This window comes from Phyllobates terribilis, unplaced genomic scaffold (genome assembly GCF_046119375.1).
Source record: "Phyllobates terribilis strain yellow unplaced genomic scaffold, ASM4611937v1 Scaffold_13__5_contigs__length_258822181, whole genome shotgun sequence".
In the NCBI taxonomy this organism is placed as follows: Eukaryota; Metazoa; Chordata; class Amphibia; order Anura; family Dendrobatidae; genus Phyllobates; species Phyllobates terribilis.
In genome coordinates, this window is record NW_027362773.1 from 195,825,919 (window position 1) to 195,846,990 (window position 21,072).

Here is a 21,072-nt window from a genome sequence, read left to right on the forward strand (position 1 = left end):
AGGCGCGGATTGAAAAGTCACAAATGTGGATGTTCAAGTAGTCATTACGTAAGATCAATTCTTGTGTGCCCTGTACAGTGGCCTGTCTGCAATAATATATCATTCATAGTGCTGATGGGGTGAATAATTATGGAACCCCAAAGTAAGGAATAAACTGTATCTGCAGAGCAGGATATGTAAAGCCCCCCATAAGCTTCAGATAGCAGTTCTCTCTCGACCTTTGCTCTGCTGATCACTCGTTTTCTCACAGAACTGTTGTCAGACATCTCGGGTGGTGGCTTGGCTCTTAAAGAACAAAAGGATCTGCCGTATGGAACCTGACATGCTGGATCCTTGTCTCCACTGAACTCTCTGGTCGGCGGGGCCCCATACACATTAGACTGTTGGGCTATCCCACCAATAGGTGGGACCACCCAACATCAAGAGTGCTTCCTGAGGCGACAGTGCTTTTGTTGATTCAGTTGTAGGCCATCTTGTACGTTTTAGTGGTGTTCTCATAAGGGCTAGGACAAGATGGGTTTGACACCAAAAGGCAGTTTTCCCTCGCAACCCAACAAAGCCAGGACAAAGGTTTATGGGGCTGTAAAGGGCGTGAGAAAGTGTCTGAGCCCATGGAGCTTTGACGCCCAATATAATGGAGAGAGTATGGAGCTAAGTGAAAACTGTTCCTATCCAAGCTACTTGGGTTGTGAGGGACTAGGCCCATTAGCTTGTAATGCCATCTTGTCCTCTTACAAGAGACTATAAAAAATCCCACCAGACTGACCCTAGGCACTATTAATAATATTGTATTAATAAGCACATTACCCTGTGCATTTGTATAGAGTCATAAGAATCAAGACATTGCCAAAAGGGTTGTGGTGGAATTTTCTGTTCGGCACAGTGAACTCTGCTTCTGTTTTTTGCTGCTCCCAAGACAAAGCCATTACTGACCATCAATGTATATGTAGCACCCTGAGGATTCGGCTGCTACAGGGGTATTACACCTCAAGCCAGAGGTGTGGTATTCCACTCCCGGGTAAGGATGGAGTGTGGAACTGAGCTCAGTAGGCTGCATGCACTACACACATCCCATTTCCGGGGGACAGATCGACGGTACTCCCACCAGTTTATGTGCAGGTACGATAGTGTCTGTCCCTGGCTGGAGTGGGAGGGGGGTGGAACATCCCAGTAGTGTAGGGGCAGATAGGGGGAGCAGTCTGGGTAATGCTAGGAGCTCATTGGGTGCTGGTCACCTGAGCTCACACATAGAGGGAGTATATAAGGTGGGAACCATCTTAGAACAGGGTCTTTTGTAGAGGTTTGGTCAGACAAGCAGAGCAGCTCAGCCAGCTCCAAGGCCAAGAGAGTGAGAGAGAGGAGAAAAGAAGGACCCAGAGGGGGAGAAGAGGGAACTCCAAGAACCCAAAATTAGACCAGAGGGTGAAGAGTTGGCACAAGGGTACCGGATCCCAAGCTGGTGGAGGGCACTAATCCTTAGCCAGAGACCGGAGGTCGTGGGCAGGATCTGCCACGACCACCCACTCAATCCACCCGGAAGGCAAACCAAGAATAGGGTCAGGGAACCCAGAGACAAGGGTTTTACCAACAAGAGGCCCGAGGGAGCCGGACTTAGGTGGATCCCTGGTGGGGAAGGCCAGAGAGAAGGACAAGTCAGAAAGGGAGCTCAGGAACACCCTCCAGAATCACCTGGGGGTTGGCCGAGTCCAGGACCTGGTGGACGCAGCACGGCTCGGGTGGTCACTCAAGGCCGGAGTGACCAACACAAAAGCAGTAAGTAAAAACCCTGAACTGCACAGCCAGACTCTGAGTTTCATTACCATCCTCACTGCACCTCCACAACCACCATCCTCTGCAACTGACCCCCTGAGGCTATACCCCTCCCATTGGGGGTTATACTACCTGAGCTGCACACACACCACCAGCCTCAGCGGACCCTGCTGCAGCGGCGGCCGTAGTGACCGCAAATCAACGGGTGGCGTAGTCGACACTAAAGAACATCCAGTAACATCTGTAGGACTGCCACACACTGAGCTTGACACCCTGGGCACGGACCGGGTCACCACCACTCGGAGACTACAACCCCCATCTGATCCGGCTCCGGGTATCCCCCAAACAACACTGGCCCAGGGGGCGCGTCATATATAAGTGGTAGTCTTCATAACAATTGGTGGGAATTATGTGAGTGGAAACATGGCATTAGTAGGATTGACCCCACAGATACCCTTATGGACAAAGGGGATAATGAGGATAGTTGTATGTATATGCATCACGCAAGTGCACCTTCAGGAATATTGAAATGGCAAATCTAGCTCCAAAAATTTTCATTGGGTTTTTGGGATCTATGCAGTGTCACTGAAGAACATTGGGCTGACCAGAGGATTTGATTCGGAGGGCCCACCTTTCTCCCCTGCTCAAGAGCTCCATAGCTGCCTCAAGGTTCGTATGAACTTTCTTGAAAGAGAAGCCAGGGCCCACCGGAGGATTCTCTGGTTCTCTGGTGGGCCAGTCCAACCCTGGATCTATGCATATAAATAATCAATTGATTAGGTAATTTTATGTGACTTTTATACTATGTTGTGATCTTTGACACAATAGGTTTTGTGTATCTAGGTAACAGATGAGACACACACCTTAAGACTTGGCATAAGAAACAAGCGCCTTCACACCTGAGCACAAGACCTGCAATTACAGAAGAGCAAGAATTACTGCTTCAACCATTTAAAATTCTCCGGGTGGTCAGACTGGTAAAACTCTTCCATATATATTAAGAACGCACCACAGTATTTTTGTGCAAACAAGTGGAGTTAGAAATAAAAAAGCAAGGAAAGGGACACTAGTATAAGAAATAGAAAATGTTGAACTTCTAGGATGACACACCCACCTCGATAAATTTGCTGTCTTCAGACTGCTTGGATGAAGATTATATACAGTCTAAATATTAGACCGCTTTATTTAAATTAGACCATTTTGTGTATCTTTTGTTTATCCTCCCCTTCCTGGTATATGTCCCCCGTTCTGCTGCTGTTCTTTAATGCATAAAAAATAAAATAAACCATTATACTCCCTTTCCCTCCGCTCCCCTGCCATGCGGCGTCCTCTTCTGAAGCCAGTAGCTAATTATAAAATGTAAGCGACAGGAGCAGATGACCTCACTACCATGCGACCCCAGTCACGTGGATGCCAGCAGCGTGCATTGCAGCGCACGGACATGACGGGTCTCTGTGCCACAATACACTTCAGCTGCATGTGTGTCCGATGTCTCACATCCAGTTGAAGTTTGCGCTGGCGTCCACCCGAGCAGAGGTCACGACTGCTGTCTCCAAACTAATCACTGTCCAATCGAGAAGCTGCAAAAAACTTTTCCAAAACTCTTCAAAACCATCTGTTACACTCACGCCGCCTAAGTTCAGATAGGGGCGAGACCGGTTACATGAATTTGTTGGAATCTTGGGGGAGCTGTTACTCAGGGTGACCATAAGCTGCAGCTTCTCTCAGGCACAGGACAGATTCAGTTGCTGACCAGACACATCTGACAAGTCTTTTTCAACAGTTTAACAGTGGAATTTAATCTGAAGCACGGCCAGTGCAATGTAAATGTCTCTTTGAGCAACAGGCTCCAGTAATAACAGTACTGTCTCCTTTGAAGCACAGCAGTACACAGTCTATTATCTGGTAGTACAGCACAGTTTTAATGCATACACAACCACAGGCTTTTATTTCACAAGGACTCAATAGTACACAGGATTCTTTATCCTGCATGGAGATGGAGGGTGGGGGGGGGGTGTGATGAGGGAGATGATCTCGACAGGCTTCCTTCCAGTCCTTATCTTCCTGGCTGATAATACTCCACACTGTTAGCTCAGGGAGTCTAACTGATTTGAATTCTGTTCCCTTGCCTTCTGTGAGATACAGATCATAAGCTACCTTTCTCTTTGGCTCCAGCCAGACAGTAAACAACTTCCCCACAATCCCCCTGGGGCTCTGTTAAAACACTCACCTTCTCCTGTGACTGTGTTAACCCCTCTAGTTGCTGAATGCTTCTGGAGCTCAGCCCTTCCTGTCTCATGTGCTTGTGTTACTTCTAATGGTTGCTGAATGCTTTTAAAGCAACAGCACTACTTCTGCATGTCACACATTGCAGGAAAAGAAAAACTCTGTGGCTCAGACAATGTAATATGCATACTACCACTTTTGAAATCGGGCGAACCGACTCATTCTTCCAGCAGAAGACTCTTCCGTAAAACCTACCAAAAAAAACTTCAGGAAAATTAAATATAAAAAAATATTTTTTTTTTGTTTTGAGGATTTTATTGCAGCTCTCCGTAGGTCATATACATAATTCTATTGACTAAAGAGACCGCTATTTTTTAAAAAAAAATTTCTGGTAGATTCAAAGTGGAAACTGCCTGACAGAAGGAGCAAATCCTGAATTAGTTTATGCTTAAAAATATATATATATTTTTTTTAAACTTCATGTGCACATATCCTTTCAATCTTGATCAACCCATAGTCATCAACAGAACAACAATGTGTGTACGTGCCAGCATTTCAGCTCTGCAAGTAATAAAATTATACCGGGTTTCCCTGTTAAGAGCAGAATTCACTGCTTCAATACCTACATTGCAAACAGCAGGGACGGATTCACAGGTCTCAGCCCTGTTAAATTGAATTGTGTGGATGAAATGAGCACCCAGTAATATTCCTGTCGCAGCTTGACGAGGTCTGCCTGTGAACCGCCTGCAGCCAATGCATGCAAATGTTCACATAGCAGTCTGAAACCTGGGGTAAACAAAGCATTGCTTGCATGATTCAGCAATGCTCCTCAGACTTCGCCAGCACTGCAGAGGTTAAGGTCACCAGATGATATTTGCTGAAGATCTTTTTCAGAAAATTGGCTCATCCTGTGATTTATGCTTAGCTTCATAAGCCTCGGAGAAAAGGAGAGATGTAATGTATTCAGGAGCTGGAGAGACGGAGCAACCAATGGGAAGAAGTCCATTGTTAATGAGTAGATGAGAGGTGGAGGATACTCTTGAAGTGTCTAAGCAAAGGCACTGTAGTAGCGCATGGTCTTAATCGTTGTCTTTACTCATTGCAGAAAATATGCAACCAGCTTTGTTGTGGAGAGAGTGACCATCTGAGACGACAGACTAAGGCGCTTGATTATGAATCTTCGACCACCAGATTGTGGTCGCGTGGTGTTGCTTCCGAATAAAGACTGGGAAACCAGAGATCCCGAAGGAGGACTGGCGTACCTGCTTCTGAAAATATGGAGAGGGTAAAAGGTCAACTGGACGAAGGGCAAGAATACCAAGAGCGCCTCGCTTTGGACACTGCAATAAACACTCTGTTGGTTGTCCTTGTCTACATCGTGGTCAAGGTGAGCGTGGATGGAATCCGTCAATGGAGAGCGAAGGTGTCTATCCTAGTCGTGGGCGCTGGACCGGTTGGGCTAACTGCAGCCTTGGCGGCTGTTCGCTCGGGAAAAGTGCTTAAGTTGACCATTTTGGACGAGCGCTCGAGGACTTCTTTGCTGTGTCGATCACAGCAGATAGCCTTGGACCCAAGGAGTGTTAGGTTTCTCCTGGCTTTGGGGGTTGACTTTGATAACATTGAAGGATGTTGGCACAATGATCACTTCTTCACCAAGATCGGAGTGTTCCAGGAGCATCTCCTCAGCATTCTGGAGCAGCGGAAGCAGACGCTCGATATTAGCATCTTGCTGGGGACCAAAGTAAGTGTTTACCGATTTCCTTTATTTGCATAGCACCAACATATCCCATAGCGCTGTGCAGAAATTGCCATCAATCACCTTTACTCCCCCCAAAAAATACTAACAGTGTGAAAGAAAACACACAAAAAATATGGAAGAACTTACAAACTCCCTGCAGATGTTGCCATGGGTCAGATTCTAACCCAGGACCCTAGAGCTGCAAGGTAACAGTGCTAATCCAAAATCATATTCATATAATTACCTTTATTTTACTTTTTTTTGGTGGGGTGGGTGGTGAACTCTTAGTTTTGCATCAGCAAAGTGCAACTTTGCAACGTTTATCTTATCAGTATAATATAGATGAAAGAGGTTGGACAGGGATAGTCTTCCAAAAACAGCGCCATACCTGTCTACAGGTTGTTTGTGGTATTGCAGCTCAGTCTTACTTGAATTAAGCTGAATTGCAATCCTAGATAACCCATTGACAGGGGTGGTGCCATCTTTTTGGGGATTTTTTGTTTTTCCTAATCCTGTACAATCCATATAAATTGCTTGGCCTCTTTTTGCGCCTGTTGAAGAATATAGGGGGAATTGCTTAAGTCAATTTCTTGATCATTTTATTGCTCTGTGCACTGTATGCTAGATTGTCCTAAAAACAAATCTAGGGTCTGCTGATGTACTTTTTAACTTTCTATTGCCCCTAATTTACTTTTTTTTTTTTTTTTTTTGGCCACTTCAGGTCAAAATTAGAAAGAATAGTACTAGATTTGTAATTGCTCGTCATGCAATTGCCTAATGTATTGTCAAAGATGAAAACATGAACCAATGACTTTAATTTCTGTCTGAAGATGTGTATGTATATGTATACTGCTCAAAAAAATAAAGGGAACACTTAAACAACAGAATATAACTCCAAGTAAATCAAACGTCTGTGAAATCAAACTGTCCACTTAGGAAGCAACATTGATTGACAATCAATTTCACATGCTGTTGTGCAAATGGAATAGACAATAGATGGAAATTATTGGCAATTATCAAGACACCCTCAATAAAGGAGTGGTTCTGCAGGTGGGGACCACAGACCACATCTCAGTACCAATGCTTTCTGGCTGATGTTTTGGTCACTTTTGAATGTTGGTTGTGCTTTCACACTTGTGGTAGCATGAGACGGACTCTACAACCCACAGAAGTTGCTCAGGTAGTGCAGCTCATCCAGGATGGCACATCAATGCGAGCTGTGGCAAGAAGGTTTGCTGTGTCTGTCAGCGTAGTGTCCAGAGGCTGGAGGCACTACCAGGAGACAGGCCAGTACACCAGGAGACGTGGAGGGGGCCTTAGGAGGGCAACAACCCAGCAGCAGGACCGCTACCTCCGCCTTTGTGCAAGGAGGAACAGGAGGATCACTGCCAGAGCCCTGCAAAATGACCTCCAGCAGGCCACAAATGTGCATGTGTCTGCACAAACGGTTAGAAACCAACTCCATGAGGGTGGTATGAGGGCCTGATGTCCACAAATGGGAGTTGTGCTCACAGCCCAACACCGTGCACAACGCTTGGCATTTGCCACAGAACACCAGAATTGGTAAAGTCTCCATTGGCACCCTGTGCTCTTCACAGATGAAAGCAGGTTCACACTGAGCACATGTGACAGACATGACAGTCTGGAGACGCCGTGGAGAGCGGTCTGCTGCCTGGAACATCCTTCAGCATGACCGGTTTGGCAGTGGGTCAGTAATGGTGTGGGGTGGCATTTCTTTGGAGGGCCGCACAGCCCTCCTTGTGCTTGCCAGAGGTAGACTGACTGCCATTAGGTACGGAGATTAGATCCTCAGACCCCTTGTGAGACCATACGCTGGTGCGGTTGGCCCTGGGTTCCTCCTAATGCAGGACAATGCTAGACCTCATGTGGCTGGAGTGTGTCAGCAGTTCCTGCAAGATAAAGGCATTGAAGTTATGGACTGGCACTCCCATTCCCCAGACCTGAATCCGATGGAGCACATCTGGGACATCATGTCTCGCTCCATCCACCAACGTCACGTTGCACCACAGACTGTCCAGGAGTTGGCGGATGCTTTAGTCCAGGTCTGGGAGGAGATCCCACAGGAGACCATCCGCAACCTCATCAGGAGCATGTCCAGGTGTTGTAGGGAGGTCATATAGGCACGTGGATGCCACACACAATACTGAGCCTCATTTTGACTTGTTTTAAGGACATTACATCAAAGTTGGATCAGCCTGTAGTGTGTTTTTCCACTTTAATTTTGGGGGTGACTCCAAATCCGGGCCTCCATTGGTTAATAACTTTGATTTCCATTGATGATTGTGTGATTTTGTTGTCAGCACATTCAACTTTGTACAGAACAAAGTATTCATTGAGAATAATTCATTCATTCAGATCTAGGATGTGTTATTTGAGTGTGTGTGTGTATATATATATATATATATATATATATATATATATATATATATATATATATATATATATATATATATATATATATATATATATATATATATATATATATATATATATATATATATATATATATATATATATATATATATATATATATATATATATATATATATATATATATATATATATATATATATATATATATATATATATATATATATATATATATATATATATATATATATATATATATATATATATATATATATATATATATATATATATATATATATATATATATATATATATATATATATATATATATATATATATATATATATATATATATATATATATATATATATATATATATATATATATATATATATATATATATATATATATATATATATATATATATATATATATATATATATATATTATATAATATATATATATATATATATTATATATATATATATTATATATATATATATTTATATATATATGAAGGAGTTCCTAGAGATGCTTAGCACTTGTTGGCCCTTTTGCCTTCACTCTGCAGTCCAGCTCACCCCAAAATATCTCGATTGGGTTCAGGTCTGGTGACTGTGGAGACCAGGTCATCTGGTGTAGCACCTCATCACTATCCTTCATGGTCAAATAGCCCTTACACAGCCTGGAGGTGTGTTTGGGGTCATTGTCCTGTTGAAAAATAAATGATGGTCCAACTAAATGCAAACCAGATGGAATAGCATGCCGCTGCAAGATGCTGTGGTAGCCATGCTGGTTCAGGATGCCTTCAATTTTGAATAAATCCCCAACAGTGTCACCAGCAAAGCACCCACACACCATCACACCTCCCTCTCCATGCTTCACGGTGGGAACCAGGCATGTAGAGTCCATCCGTTCACCTTTTCTGCGTCGCACAAAGACACGATGGTTGGAACCAAAGCTCTCAAATTTGGACTCATCAGACCAAAGCACAGATTTCCACTGGTCTAATGTCCATTCCTTGTGTTCTTTAGTCCAAACAAGTCTCTTCTGCTTGTTGCCTGTCCTTAGCAGTGGTTTCCTAGCTATTTTACCATGAAGGCCTGCTGCACAAAGTCTCCTCTTAACAGTTGTTGTAGAGATGTGTCTGCTGCTAGAACTGTGTGGCATTGACCTGATCTCTAATCTGAGCTGCTGTTAACCTGCGATTTCTGAGGCTGGTGACTCGGATTAACTTATCCTCAGAAGCAGAGGTGACTCTTGGTCTTCCTTTCCTGGGGCGGTCCTCATGTGAGCCAGTTTCTTTGTAGCGCTTGATGGTTTTCGCAACTACACTTGGGGACACTTTCAAAGTTTTCCCAATTTTTCGCACTGACTGACCTTCATTTCTTAAAGTAATGATGGCCAATCGTTTTTCTTTACTTAGTTGCTTTTTTGTTGCCATAATACAAATTCTAACAGTCTATTCAGTAGGACTATCAGCTGTGTATGCACCAGACTTCTGCACAACACAACTGATGGTCCCAACCCCATTTATAAGGCAAGAAATCCCACTTATTAAACCTGACAGGGCACACCTGTGAAGTGAAAACCATTTCCGGTGACTACCTCTTGAAGCTCATTAAGAGAATGCCAATCGTGTGCAAAGCAGTCATCAAAGCAAAAGGTGGCTACTTTGAAGAACCTAGAATATAGGACATATTTTCAGTTGTTTCACACTTTTTTGTTAAGTATATAATTCCACATGTGTTAATTCATAGTTTTGATGCCTTCAGTGTGAATGTACAATTTTCATAGTCATGAAAATACAGAAAAATCTTTAAATGAGACGGTGTCCAAACTTTTAGTCTGTACATGTATGTATGTATGTATGTATGTAGCGCCCCGAGGGTTTGGTCGCTACAGAAGTACTGCATCTCACCCAGAGGTGTGATATCTCCCTTCCAGGTAAGGATGGAGTGTGGTGCAGGACCCTAACACCCGCATGCACTACACCACATTTCCAGGGGACAGGGCGACAATGCTCCCAAGGGTGAGCACAACTGCCCCTGTCCCTGGCTGGAGTGGGGGGAGGGAACACCTAGAAAGGGGGAACCCGGTAGTGTGTGGGTGGGGAGAGTAGATCCCAGGTGCACTGTATAGGGGAGTATATATGGTGGGCACCATTTTAGCTTAGTGTCAGAGTAGAAAGTGGGAGAGAGCAGAGAGAGGAGGCTGGGAGCAGAGGCTCTGCATGGGCTCTGCTCTGCAGGCAGGCCAAGTCTTAAGGCCTGGGCCTGGAGGAGAAGGAAGGAAAGGAGAGGAACGGAGGAGGCTCCAGGAGTGGAGTGAAGGGACTCCAGGGGTGCGAACCTGCCAGCCGCCACCACACGCCCGCCGCTACCAGAGTAGGGGGGTCAGGCCAAGAAAGGGAACCGGATCCCTCATCTAGTGGAGGAGAGCAACTACCCTCAGCTAGTAACCTGAGGCCGTGGCATTGTACGTGCACGGCCCCTCACTACACCCGTTAGTAAGGCACCATATAGGACCCAGGGAAACGGAACATACGTTTGCCCACCAAGGCCCGAGGCAGCTGGACAGAAACGTGGTCAATTGGGGGGTACGACAGGCCAGAGAGAGGACACACGAAGGGGTTCCTGAAAAGCATTCCAAAGGTACCTGGGAGTTGGCTGAGCCCCTCTCCTGGTGAGCACAGCACGACGTGGGCAGCCATTACCTGCAGAAGTGGCTTGGAGTGTAAAACTGTGAGTAAAGACCCTGGACTGCATCACTGGACTCTGAATCATTACTGTTGCTCCCGCGCACCATCACCCCCACCGTCTGCACTCACTGCCCTGAGGCTATACTCCTCCCGTGGGGAGTTATACTACCCTCTGCTGCGCACACAACATCCGCCTCAGCGGTCTGCCCCCGCAGCGGCGGTTCTCAGTGACCGCAATCCACGGGTGGCGTAGTCGGACATTTAAACATTGCAAAACCCAATAAACAGGTCCGCCACTGGTTTGACCACCCTGAGCCACGGGACCGGGTCGCCGCCACGGAGACTACAACCCCTGACTTTACACAGAGACCCGGCTCCGGGTATTCCCTCGCACACACGGCCCAGGGGGCGCTTCACATACATACATACTACTTGCAGCTGATCGTAAGTCGGCAACCCCACCATTCAGACATTGACAAGCTATTCAAAGGATATGCCATCAATGTTAAAGTCCTGGACAACCTCTTTAAAAGGGTTTTTGGAAACCCCTTGTTCCCCAGCTGCAGCTTTTTAATTTTTTTTTAATAAAAGTGCCTTTACTCACCCTCCACAGGTCCAGCGACGCTGCTCATGGTGTATGTTATTGTCTGCAGCGCTGACTTCAATCAGTAGACTTGGCAGCTCATGCCGTCAATTCGGGAAGTGACGTCAGTGCTGTAGACAATAACAGACATCGGCATCAGCGGCGGAGACTCTGCACTGGACCTGGGCTGGATGAGGAAAGCACACGTCTCCAGTGTACATTGACTCACCCCCTGGGCCGTGGGGTACTCAGCAGCCGGGCCTCTGTGGATGCCGGTGGGGGATATCACGGTAGCTGGCCCGGTCCATGACCCAGGGCGGTCAGTAAAAAGGGGGATTAATTATAGGGGATTTGGAAAGTTCGTGACGCCACCTGTGGAATGCGGCTAAGGGGTGCCGCCGCTGCGGAGCAGTCCTCTGGAGCTGGTGTTGCGGCAGCTGTGATGGTGTGGCTCTCCACAGGTAGAGCTAGCTCCAGGGCAGCATGGTGTGTAATGGATGGTGGTGCAGGGGAGAGACGGCAGGACAGTCCCGGAGGAAAGACTGACACTCACACGGGGGTAAGCTTCAGTACCTTTACTGGTGATGGTGCAGGCACAGTCCAGGGTACTCCGGGCGAAGGGCGCACTCTTGGACTCTCCCCAGTGAGTGGGTATAGGGCCTCCTGATCCGTTGCTTTACTCGCTAAGCTTCCGGCATGCCTGGAACTAGGCCTAGCTTGGTTACGGTCTCTTTGCACCTGCTGACCTGGTGGTAGGGCCTTCTCTTGGAGATCACTCCCCCTGGACGCTGGGACCTCCGTGACTCCTAGCCCTGGTGAACCTGGAACCTGTAGTCATCCAGGGGTTCCGGTGGTTCCTACTGGGTGTAAAGGGTTCCTGTAGGCATGGACAAGGTGTCCGGTATATATATCGGGGTGAGCCTGGTATGCTCCTCTGCCCCCTCGCTGCTACTTCCTTCTCCTCTCGCCTTCGGCCCTCACTGGGCCTTCACATGTGCTGTAGGCCTTGGCTCGCCTAAGCACAGAAGCCAGCTTGCTGCTCTCTGAGCATCAGCATGCCCTCTGGTCAACTCTGAGCTCTGTCCCTCTGTGTCTGAGAGACTAACTCAAGACTTAGCTGCCTGGCTCCACCCTCCCTATATATATCCACGGGCTCCCTCTGCTGGTCTGAGGTGGTAGGGTGGAGGTGTGTGAATGTGTGAGGGCCTCTTGTGGAGAAGTCCATCCATGCACCCTTCTGGGTTCTGTGGCACCAATGCGCAGCAGGGCGCCACATACGTGACCTTGGAGGAAGATCAAATTTGGCTAAGAGACATGTAGCTGGTCCACACTCAGACCATGGATGTTGGATGTGCGATGCCAGCCTTAAAGAGGTTGTCCACTACTTACAAGGATAGGGTATCAATGTAAAAGTAGTGGACAACCTCTTTAATAGCTGTTTTTGGAAATTCAGAACCTGGAGGGATGTTGCATAAACTTTTCCCCGGGTTGCTCCTTTTATTAGATACAATAGAATGGATAATGCATGATAAAAATGCAATGTAGCCGCAAACGATAAACTAAGGATAAAAACAGAACATATGGTAATTTTAACAGGGGTCCTGGAATGCAGGTTTTCCCTTTGCATCGCCCAAGGTCTCAGCGTCTCTGATGCTGCCGATTTGATATGAAGATTTATCTATTTGCGCTTGGAGTGTTCTCCATAGAAACAACAATGCCTGAACCTTTTACCCCCTCGCCTTTCTCATATTAATAGCTTGGAACTACAGGGAGTTTTACTTGCACATATTCAACAGCTACAAGTTATCAGAAAGCAGCCGTAGAGTGGAGAACTGTGGTGATCCCGGGATCTTCTATAGCTCCATATCTGGTTACATATAAGCCAGGAGCTTTATGACTCTTCTACAACTTCTCAATATTAATATTTAAAGGGATTGCTCTAATGTTCTTAAATAACATTGCAAAGTGCTTATAAAAATGAGCAACTTTGCAATTTACCTCCTATTAAAAATCATCTCTGAAGGTGGCCAGAGGAGAACTGCAGGACACACTTTTCTTTTCGAAAAGCATGTAGGAGCGTTATTGTAAACTTAAAGGTTTACACTCATTTTGAATGGATAAAGTTGCAAAGGGCTTGTAAAAGCGAGCAACTTTGCAATTTGCTTGGTATTAAAAATCCTCTCTGTTCTCCAGAACAGTGGGATTTTTAATTCTATAGAGTACTGCTTCTCGACTGCAGCGGTGGCAGGTAACCTAGGCAATCAATGTCTGGCTCCTAGGCAAGGAGCACAGCGCTTACAAGCTTTTCTATAAATTGCTGGATCCAACAAGGTTCAGTGCCCCTGAGCTCCTTTTGATGCAGCATCAGAGAGTGCACAGTTTGAGTAAGCAGTGTAGCCATGCTGCTGGTCTGAACTGTCAATCAGGCACACTGTTCCCTGGCAAGAGTGAGGGTGGGAGACTAAACTAATGATGAGAAAACCCCTTTAATTCTTTGTTATGCAAATTGCTTCAGAGAGTGACTCGCCCTCCCTGAGCGGTGGGGTTACTTGGAGCCAGGTCAGTGTAGATGTTGAGGGGATGGGGGATGCAGTCGTGGCCTTGACCCCTTCCATGCCCAGGGCTGTCACATAAAAATTGGGCTTTTGAGGATGAGTGGTTATTCAACTACGCCACCTGCGGTTCCTGGTGATGGCCACCAGCGCTGCGACAGTCCTCTGAGGCTGGTGTTCTGGCAGCACAGTTGGTACTACTCCCCACAGGCGGAGTAGGCCTCAGGGCAGTGGGTTGGAGGGCTATATGGAAGTAAGGTGGGTGCAGTGCTGTGCAGGAATAAACAAGCGGAGGCAATGTATGAAGTCATCCGGGTCTTTACTCACTTTAAATGAACTTTCAGCCGCAAAGCTTCTCTGCTACACATGGTGTACTGCGGCCACTGGGTAGGGGGTTCAGCACTTCCCAGGTAGATCAGGAGCACCTGTCGAGACCCCGCTGGTGTTTTCCTCTCCTTAGCAAATTCTCCCACTGAGCCTTCTCACTGTGTGTGGTATGAACGTGGTGTAAGGCCTGGTCCCACTGGATAAACGCAGGTGGAGAGATACAGGTGGCGACTCCGCTCCGTCCGTATCCCCCTGGGATCCACTAAGCCTCCGGGCTTTTCTGACTGAGACGTGAAGTGACAAAGTCAAATATCGGGGGCTGGTCACCCCTCTTGCAGCAGGAATCCCTCTGACTAGGCCAGAGTGAAGAATACAGGTGGCGACTCCGCTCCGTCCGTATCCCCCTGGGATCCTTTTGCCTGTGGACCCTATCTCCTCTGCTCCCCTCCAAGGCCTTCTTAGAACAGGACCTTGACCGGGTAGAGGCAGTGGTTAACTCTGACCCGCTCCTCGTCTCAAGGTCAGAGTACGAGGACCGCAAATCTTCAACCAGCTGCAGACTCTTGCTGGACCCTGACAGAAGACCCACAATCAAAGACCTTGAACTAAAGATGGCCGTTTATTATATATGATACTGTATGTGCTTCCTGTAAGTGTTTCCTCCACCCTCACACACTGCTTGGTTCCCCCCATCTCCTCTATCCCGGGCCGGGGCAGCACCCTGGTGCATTTGGGCCCCCTACAGGACAGGAGTGGTGTAGTGTTGAGAGTGAAGTGGGGTCCTGAGTGATGTTCCATCCTTACCTGGAAGAGGAGATACCACACCTCAATCTGAGGTGCAGTACCCCTGTGGTGACTGAACCCTCAGGGGCGCCACAAGAGGAAGAGAATTTGAACTCTAGTGCCACCTATTGGTGGTAGCAATCCTAAGTCAATATCAACCATTTAACAAGTTTAAGTTTCCTCACTGACATGCCAGACCTGGCTTGTCACTTTCCACAAGGAGAAATGTTAACCCTTAGATCCCACTCTTAAGACTCACTTAGCCAAATCCGATCTCATACTTTGCATTGACGAGGGGCAACAGCCCGAAACACCGTGTCTGCAAATTGATGCTCTGGTTTGGCTTTTACCCCAAGTCATGTGACAAGGCTTGTTAAAGGGTTGATATTGACTTTTAGGATTGCTACTACCAACTAGAGTTAATATCCTCTTCCTCTCTGAACAGGACATTTGCATATTACATTTCCCAGAGGAGCATGCATGGCGTATATCTTCTCACTCTGACATGCCAGGCCTGGCTTGCAATCTCTGCAAGGAAAAATGTTATCCTTAGATCCCATTCTTTATTTCTAAAAATTGTTAAAGAAGTAAAACCTTTGCATTTTATGTATTATATTGACGCCCACTTGTGAATTGTCCCATGTGATGACTCATTTCGCCAATAGTGCCTGTTGCATGGTAAATGGCTACTCCTCTCGATTTTACTATACACATGTCATCCAAATTGAGCGAGAGAGGTTTAAGATTCTGGCAGCAGTTTATCTATCTAACCATAAAAAACAAAGGATTGGGCATGTTGAAGTCCAACATGCCTAACTCTTCTTTCCGTTTTACTTTTATGGTCAGGTTGGTGGACATCCTAATACATGGTGCCTTAGGAATTCCTTTAGGGTAAAGTTCTAAGTGAGCGTCAGCCATGCAATTCACCAGAACTATTTTAAGTTATCAACCACTCTAACGAAAGAGTAATACTCTGAACACTATTATGTTGCTTGTTCTTCAGAGCCTGAACTGTATGAAGAACAAATTCCAACAAATTTATTGACCTATAATGGGGTCTACCAGATTTCAGTTGGGGTTTCAATGGATTTTATTTTTTTTTTTGAATAGAAGATTAGCGCTGCGGGTGATGCAAGTTACTGGCAGCACTGGCACTATAGCTGATTAGTGTAAAATTAGGAATTATTCCTACCGTTAATTAAGTTTCCAAGAGTCCATGACAGAACGACAAGAGGTAGTTCCCCTCTGACCTTCTAGGGACGGGAAACACATGAGGTTAAGAGCCCTCCCCTTCCACCTCGCCCTCAGTGTTTGTACCAATCACCACACCAGGATGGATGCAACTCTATTTTATTAAATTCACCAATGTTACATTCACATTAGCATAAAGAGTAGGGGAGGGAATATAACGGTGCTGTCATGATGGACTCCTGGAAACGTAATTAACGGTAGGAATAATTCCTATTTTACCAGTTCGTCCATCATGACAGCACGACAGGAAAAATACAAAATCAAATGGTCATTAGGGTGGGACTACTGCTTGCAGAACCTTACGACCATAAGCTAGCTTTTTTGCTGGACAGAACATCTAATTTATAGTGTTTGCTAAAGGTAGATATATTAGACCAAGTTGCTGCCTGGCAGATTTGTTCTACCGATGCGCCTGCCTTCTCTGCCCAGGAAGTGGAAACTGCTCTAGTGGAGAGAGCTCTGACTGAAATTGGCGGGTCCTTTCCCTCTGACTCGTACGCAAGAGCGATTAGTCTTGGTTATCCATCTTGCTAAGGTTGGTTTAGAGGCTTTCCTGCCTTTGTTTGCTCCTGAATATTGGAGGAACAGATTCAAGTCCCGTCTCCAGGGAGCTGTCACTTCCATATAGTAAATGACTGATCATCTGATGTCCAGAGTATGAAACTATATTTTTATTTGTCGTGTTTTGGAGATTGGCAAAAGGATGGTAGGATTATTTCCTGGTTCAAGTTTGCCTTGGATACCACTTTGGGAAGGAAAGAGGGATCCAATCTGAAAACCAACCTGTCTAGTACGTTCAGGTAAGGATCTGGATCCGAGAGTGCTTGGATCTCCCCTACCCATTTTGCCGTGGTGACTGCTACCAGAAAAACTGTTTTCATGGAGAGTAGATCTATCCCCAACTGCTCTAAAGGCTCAAATGGAGACTTGCATAAGGCTCCCAACACTAGGTTTAGGTCCCATGACTGTACAAGATTTCTAAGTGTAGGTTTTAGGTGAGAGATTGCTCTGGTAAACCTTGACACCCATGGGTGGTCTGCCAAGGGATAGTCTAGGAAAGAACTCGGGGCAGAAATATGCACTTTTAATGTATTTGGCTTAAGGCCTTAATCGAATCACTGTTGGAGAAAGTCTAGTATTTTAGGGATGTCGGGCTTAACGGAGTCCATGCCTAATTTTGAAAATAAGCAAAATTGCTTTGTTTTTTCTTCGGGAAACCCTTTCTTTTCATATAACCCATGACAGCACACCTTGAGAGAGGGATCCGCCCCATCAAGTACAGGAAACCTTCTGAAATAAAAGGGCGGTACCTCTCCCTTGCTTCAGTTGGTTTCCTGTCCTTGATGGGTACCTCTCTGGAAAAAGACTTGCGTGGGTCTGTTCCGGTGTGGAAGAGCGGGCACTGGCCTGTGCACCGGGTTCCAGCCTCCAGAAGCGCTGTCCGCAGCTCCCCTGGGGTTCTGCGTCTGAGCGGGCGCACGCGGTGAGGCAGGCTCCGGCCTCCCGTAGACCGATGTGCCGCCCTCCCCCTTCGGAGCAGTAACTTCCGGGTATGATGCGCCGTCAGGGGTCAGCGCCCAATCCAAGATGACGGCGCCCTGTGAAGAGCTCCTGGGCCGTTTGTCTGTTTAGAGCCCCGGCCTGGGAAGGGGGGGAGGGCCCTTGAACCGGAGGAGGTTCTGGATGGCCCTATATTGGGGGGGGGGGGGCGGGTTATCCTGGGAGCATGGCACACTTCTGCAACATGGCTGACCTGGATAGTCAAGAGCAGCAGCTAACACCCCCCCACGCCCCCTCAGCAACGGAAGAAGCAGACGGACGCCTCTTACACGGACAGCTGCTCGAGCATTCACAGTGGCAGGAGCAACGTGTCAAACACCTCTGGACCATCCAGAAAGGAATCATCGGTTCCGCTACAGCCTCTGAATCCAGAGCCTAGGAAGAGTAGCACCAAGCAAAAGCACATAGACTGGCAAAAGCCGCTTTACCCGAACTGCATTCCTAAAACTATATCAGAAAATTCTCTGGATTTCGCATTTAACTTGAAATCCATAGTCCACGCAGAGGTTCAGGGATCCCTGAAGGGGTGGTTTAGAGGGAAGAAAAAATCCCATAGAGAGGTCTCCTCCAACTCTGATTCCTCCCAGTCCGAGGATCTATGGCTGAGTCATTCATCATCCTCTTCCTCATTGGATAACGGTAGACCCTGCTTCCCCATTGAGGGTACAGACAGACTGGGTGAGGAGAAAGCATCCAAATCCTGGGAAGACATTATGTTTGCGGGCCTTGGAGAAAAAGAGGTGCTCCTTTCCGGTTAACACTAAAATTCAGGGCCTCATTGACCGAGAGTGGAAGAAGTCAGAGAGATCAGGGGCCTTACCCTCCTTCTCTAAAAGAAGGTACCCCTTTGAAGAGAAGGACTCTGAGCCTTGGGATAAAATCCCCAAAGTTGCCGGGACTGTAGCCAGGTCATCCAAAAAAATCTTCCCTACCCTTGAAGGATTCAGGCGTCCTAAAGGATGCCCTTGATAAAAAGGCTGACTCCTTTCTGTGTCACACTTGGGAAGCTGTAGCAGGAGGCCTGAAGCCGGCGGTAGCTGGCACCTGTGTGGCTAGATCTCTAATGGTGTGGCTCCAACAATTGGAAGACCAACTTAGCGATAAAAAGATCCCTAGGGATAGAATCCTTTCAAATCTACCCCTAATGCAGGCAGCATCGGTCTTCCTAGCAGACTCTTCAGCGGACTCTGTCAGACTTTCGACTAGATCAGCAAGTCTATCTAATGCTGCCAGACGGGCCTTGTGGCTCAAGGGTTGTCCAGGCGACCTACAATCCAAACATAAATTATGTTCCCTCCCGTGTGACGGCAGACTCCTGTTTGGCCAGAAGCTGGATGACCTTTTAGAAAAAGCGGGCGATGGGAACAAAGGGTTCCCAGGATTTTCAGGGGACTCAAAAAGGTTTAGTTTTCGGAGGAGAAAATTTAATCAGGGTCACCCTCCGGGAGACGGGAGAAGATGGGAGTCCAAATCCAAGAGGGAGTCAGGCTATATGTTTGGAGGACCGTCTTCCCAATGACGCCAGGCCGGAGGTAGGGGGGGGGGGGGGAGTCTTTCCCACTTTTTTCCAGCTTGGAAAGCCATTACATCAAACCCCTGGATTCTGAATATTGTGAGTGGTGACCTGAAAATACGGTTCAGCCAGATTCCTCGCCGGACCTTTATGATTACCCCCAAAAGGAAGGTCCAGGAAGAACAAATAGCCCTGGAGTCGGAAATATTAGGGCTAGTAGAGAAACGGGTCCTTCTCGAAGTTCCGATACCACAAAGGGGGAAGGGATTCTATTCCCCTCTGTTCATGTTAAAAAAAATAAAATAAAAAAAAAAAACCCAATGGGTCCTTAAGAACCATCAATCTCAGGAGTCTAAACTAGTTGATAGACAACCAGACTTTCAAGATGGAGTCAGTGAGCTCGGTAGTGAAGCTCTCGCACCACAATTGCTTAATGGCAGTAATAGACTTCAAGGAAGCATATTATCACGTCCCAATTCACCCAGACTACCAGAAGTATCTGAGTAGCCCTGTTCATTCAGAAAGAGCTGAGACATTTTCAGTTTACTGCCCTACCCTTTGGCCTCTCCATAGCCCCGAGAATATTCACTAAATTAATAGCGGAAGTAACAGCCTTTCTATGAATCAAGAGCGTAGTGATCGTTCCCAATTTAGACAACTTTTTGGTAATGGGGAAATCAGAAGTCCACTGCTCCAGTCAACTTCTAGAAGTCACGGCTGTGTTACAACAGCTAGGGTGGTTGGTAAATTCCCAAGTCAAAACTAACCCCCTTAAGGACTCAGATCTTCCAGGTCTAATCCTGGATTCTCGTCTCCAAGCCTGCTTCCTCCCAGAAGACAAGGTCCGCAAAATAATCAATTTAGTCTTGAAAGCCATGCGGTCTCCAGTGATGTCCCTAAGAGAGGCAACGTCCCTCCTGAGCTCTGACGGCCTGTCTCCCAGCAGTCAAATGGGCTCAGGGGCATATGAGACTTCTTCAGTGGGAGGTCCTGTCAGCGCAGAGGTCCTTCAATGGGAGTTTAGAAAGCAAGTTCTCTCGCTCCCCAGAAGCTGTAGATTCCCTTTCATGGTGGACACACAGGGGAAATCTGACCTCAGGCGTGCAGTGGTCCAGAACAGTAGATCGGGTGATTACGACAGATGCGAGCAGCTCCGGATGGGGGTGGTCATCTAGCAGAGCTCTCAGTACAGGGTCACTGGACATACCACGAGATGGGGGCATCCTCAAACTTAAAAGAACTTTGGGCAGTGGAGAAATTCCTTATAGGCTCCCTTCCTCACATTCAGGGTCACCACGTCCAGGTCAGGTCCGACAACCGGACATCAGTAGCCTATGTAAATCACAAGGGGGGAGCAAGGTCACGCTCCCTGATGGCTGTGGCAGACAGAATCCTTCATCTGGCAGAGCAACACCTCCCATCCCTCAGTGCCCTTCACATAAGGGGGGTGGAAAACGTAAGGGCAGATTTTCTCAGCCGCCACACCCTAAGACAGAGGGAATGGAGCTTAAACCCGGGGGTCTTCCAACAGATTGTCCAGTTATGGGGACAGCCAGACATAGATCTGTTCGCCACAAAAGCAAACAGGAAGGTAGACAGATTCTGTTCCTTAAACCCAGCAGAAAATCCCCATGCTGTAGATGCCCTCCAGATCCCTTGGAAGTTCAGGAAGGCCTA

General features: G+C 46.9%; 1 protein-coding gene across 2 annotated transcripts in view; it reads left to right on the forward strand.

Moving 5' to 3' along the window:
• The first annotated feature begins 4,628 nt into the window (after positions 1-4,628).
• LOC141174289 (uncharacterized) overlaps positions 4,629-21,072 on the forward strand; it is a 76,839-nt gene continuing 60,395 nt past the window's right edge. Inside the window, exons 1-2 of one of the 2 annotated variants that reach the window (XM_073659146.1) lie at positions 4,629-5,022; positions 5,102-5,737. In XM_073659146.1, coding sequence (XP_073515247.1) covers positions 5,273-5,737 — 465 coding nt within the window. In that variant the 5' untranslated portion in view covers positions 4,629-5,022; positions 5,102-5,272. Of the gene's footprint in view, positions 5,738-21,072 lie in introns of both variants that reach the window. The other variant, XM_073659145.1, reaches the window with a different exon arrangement.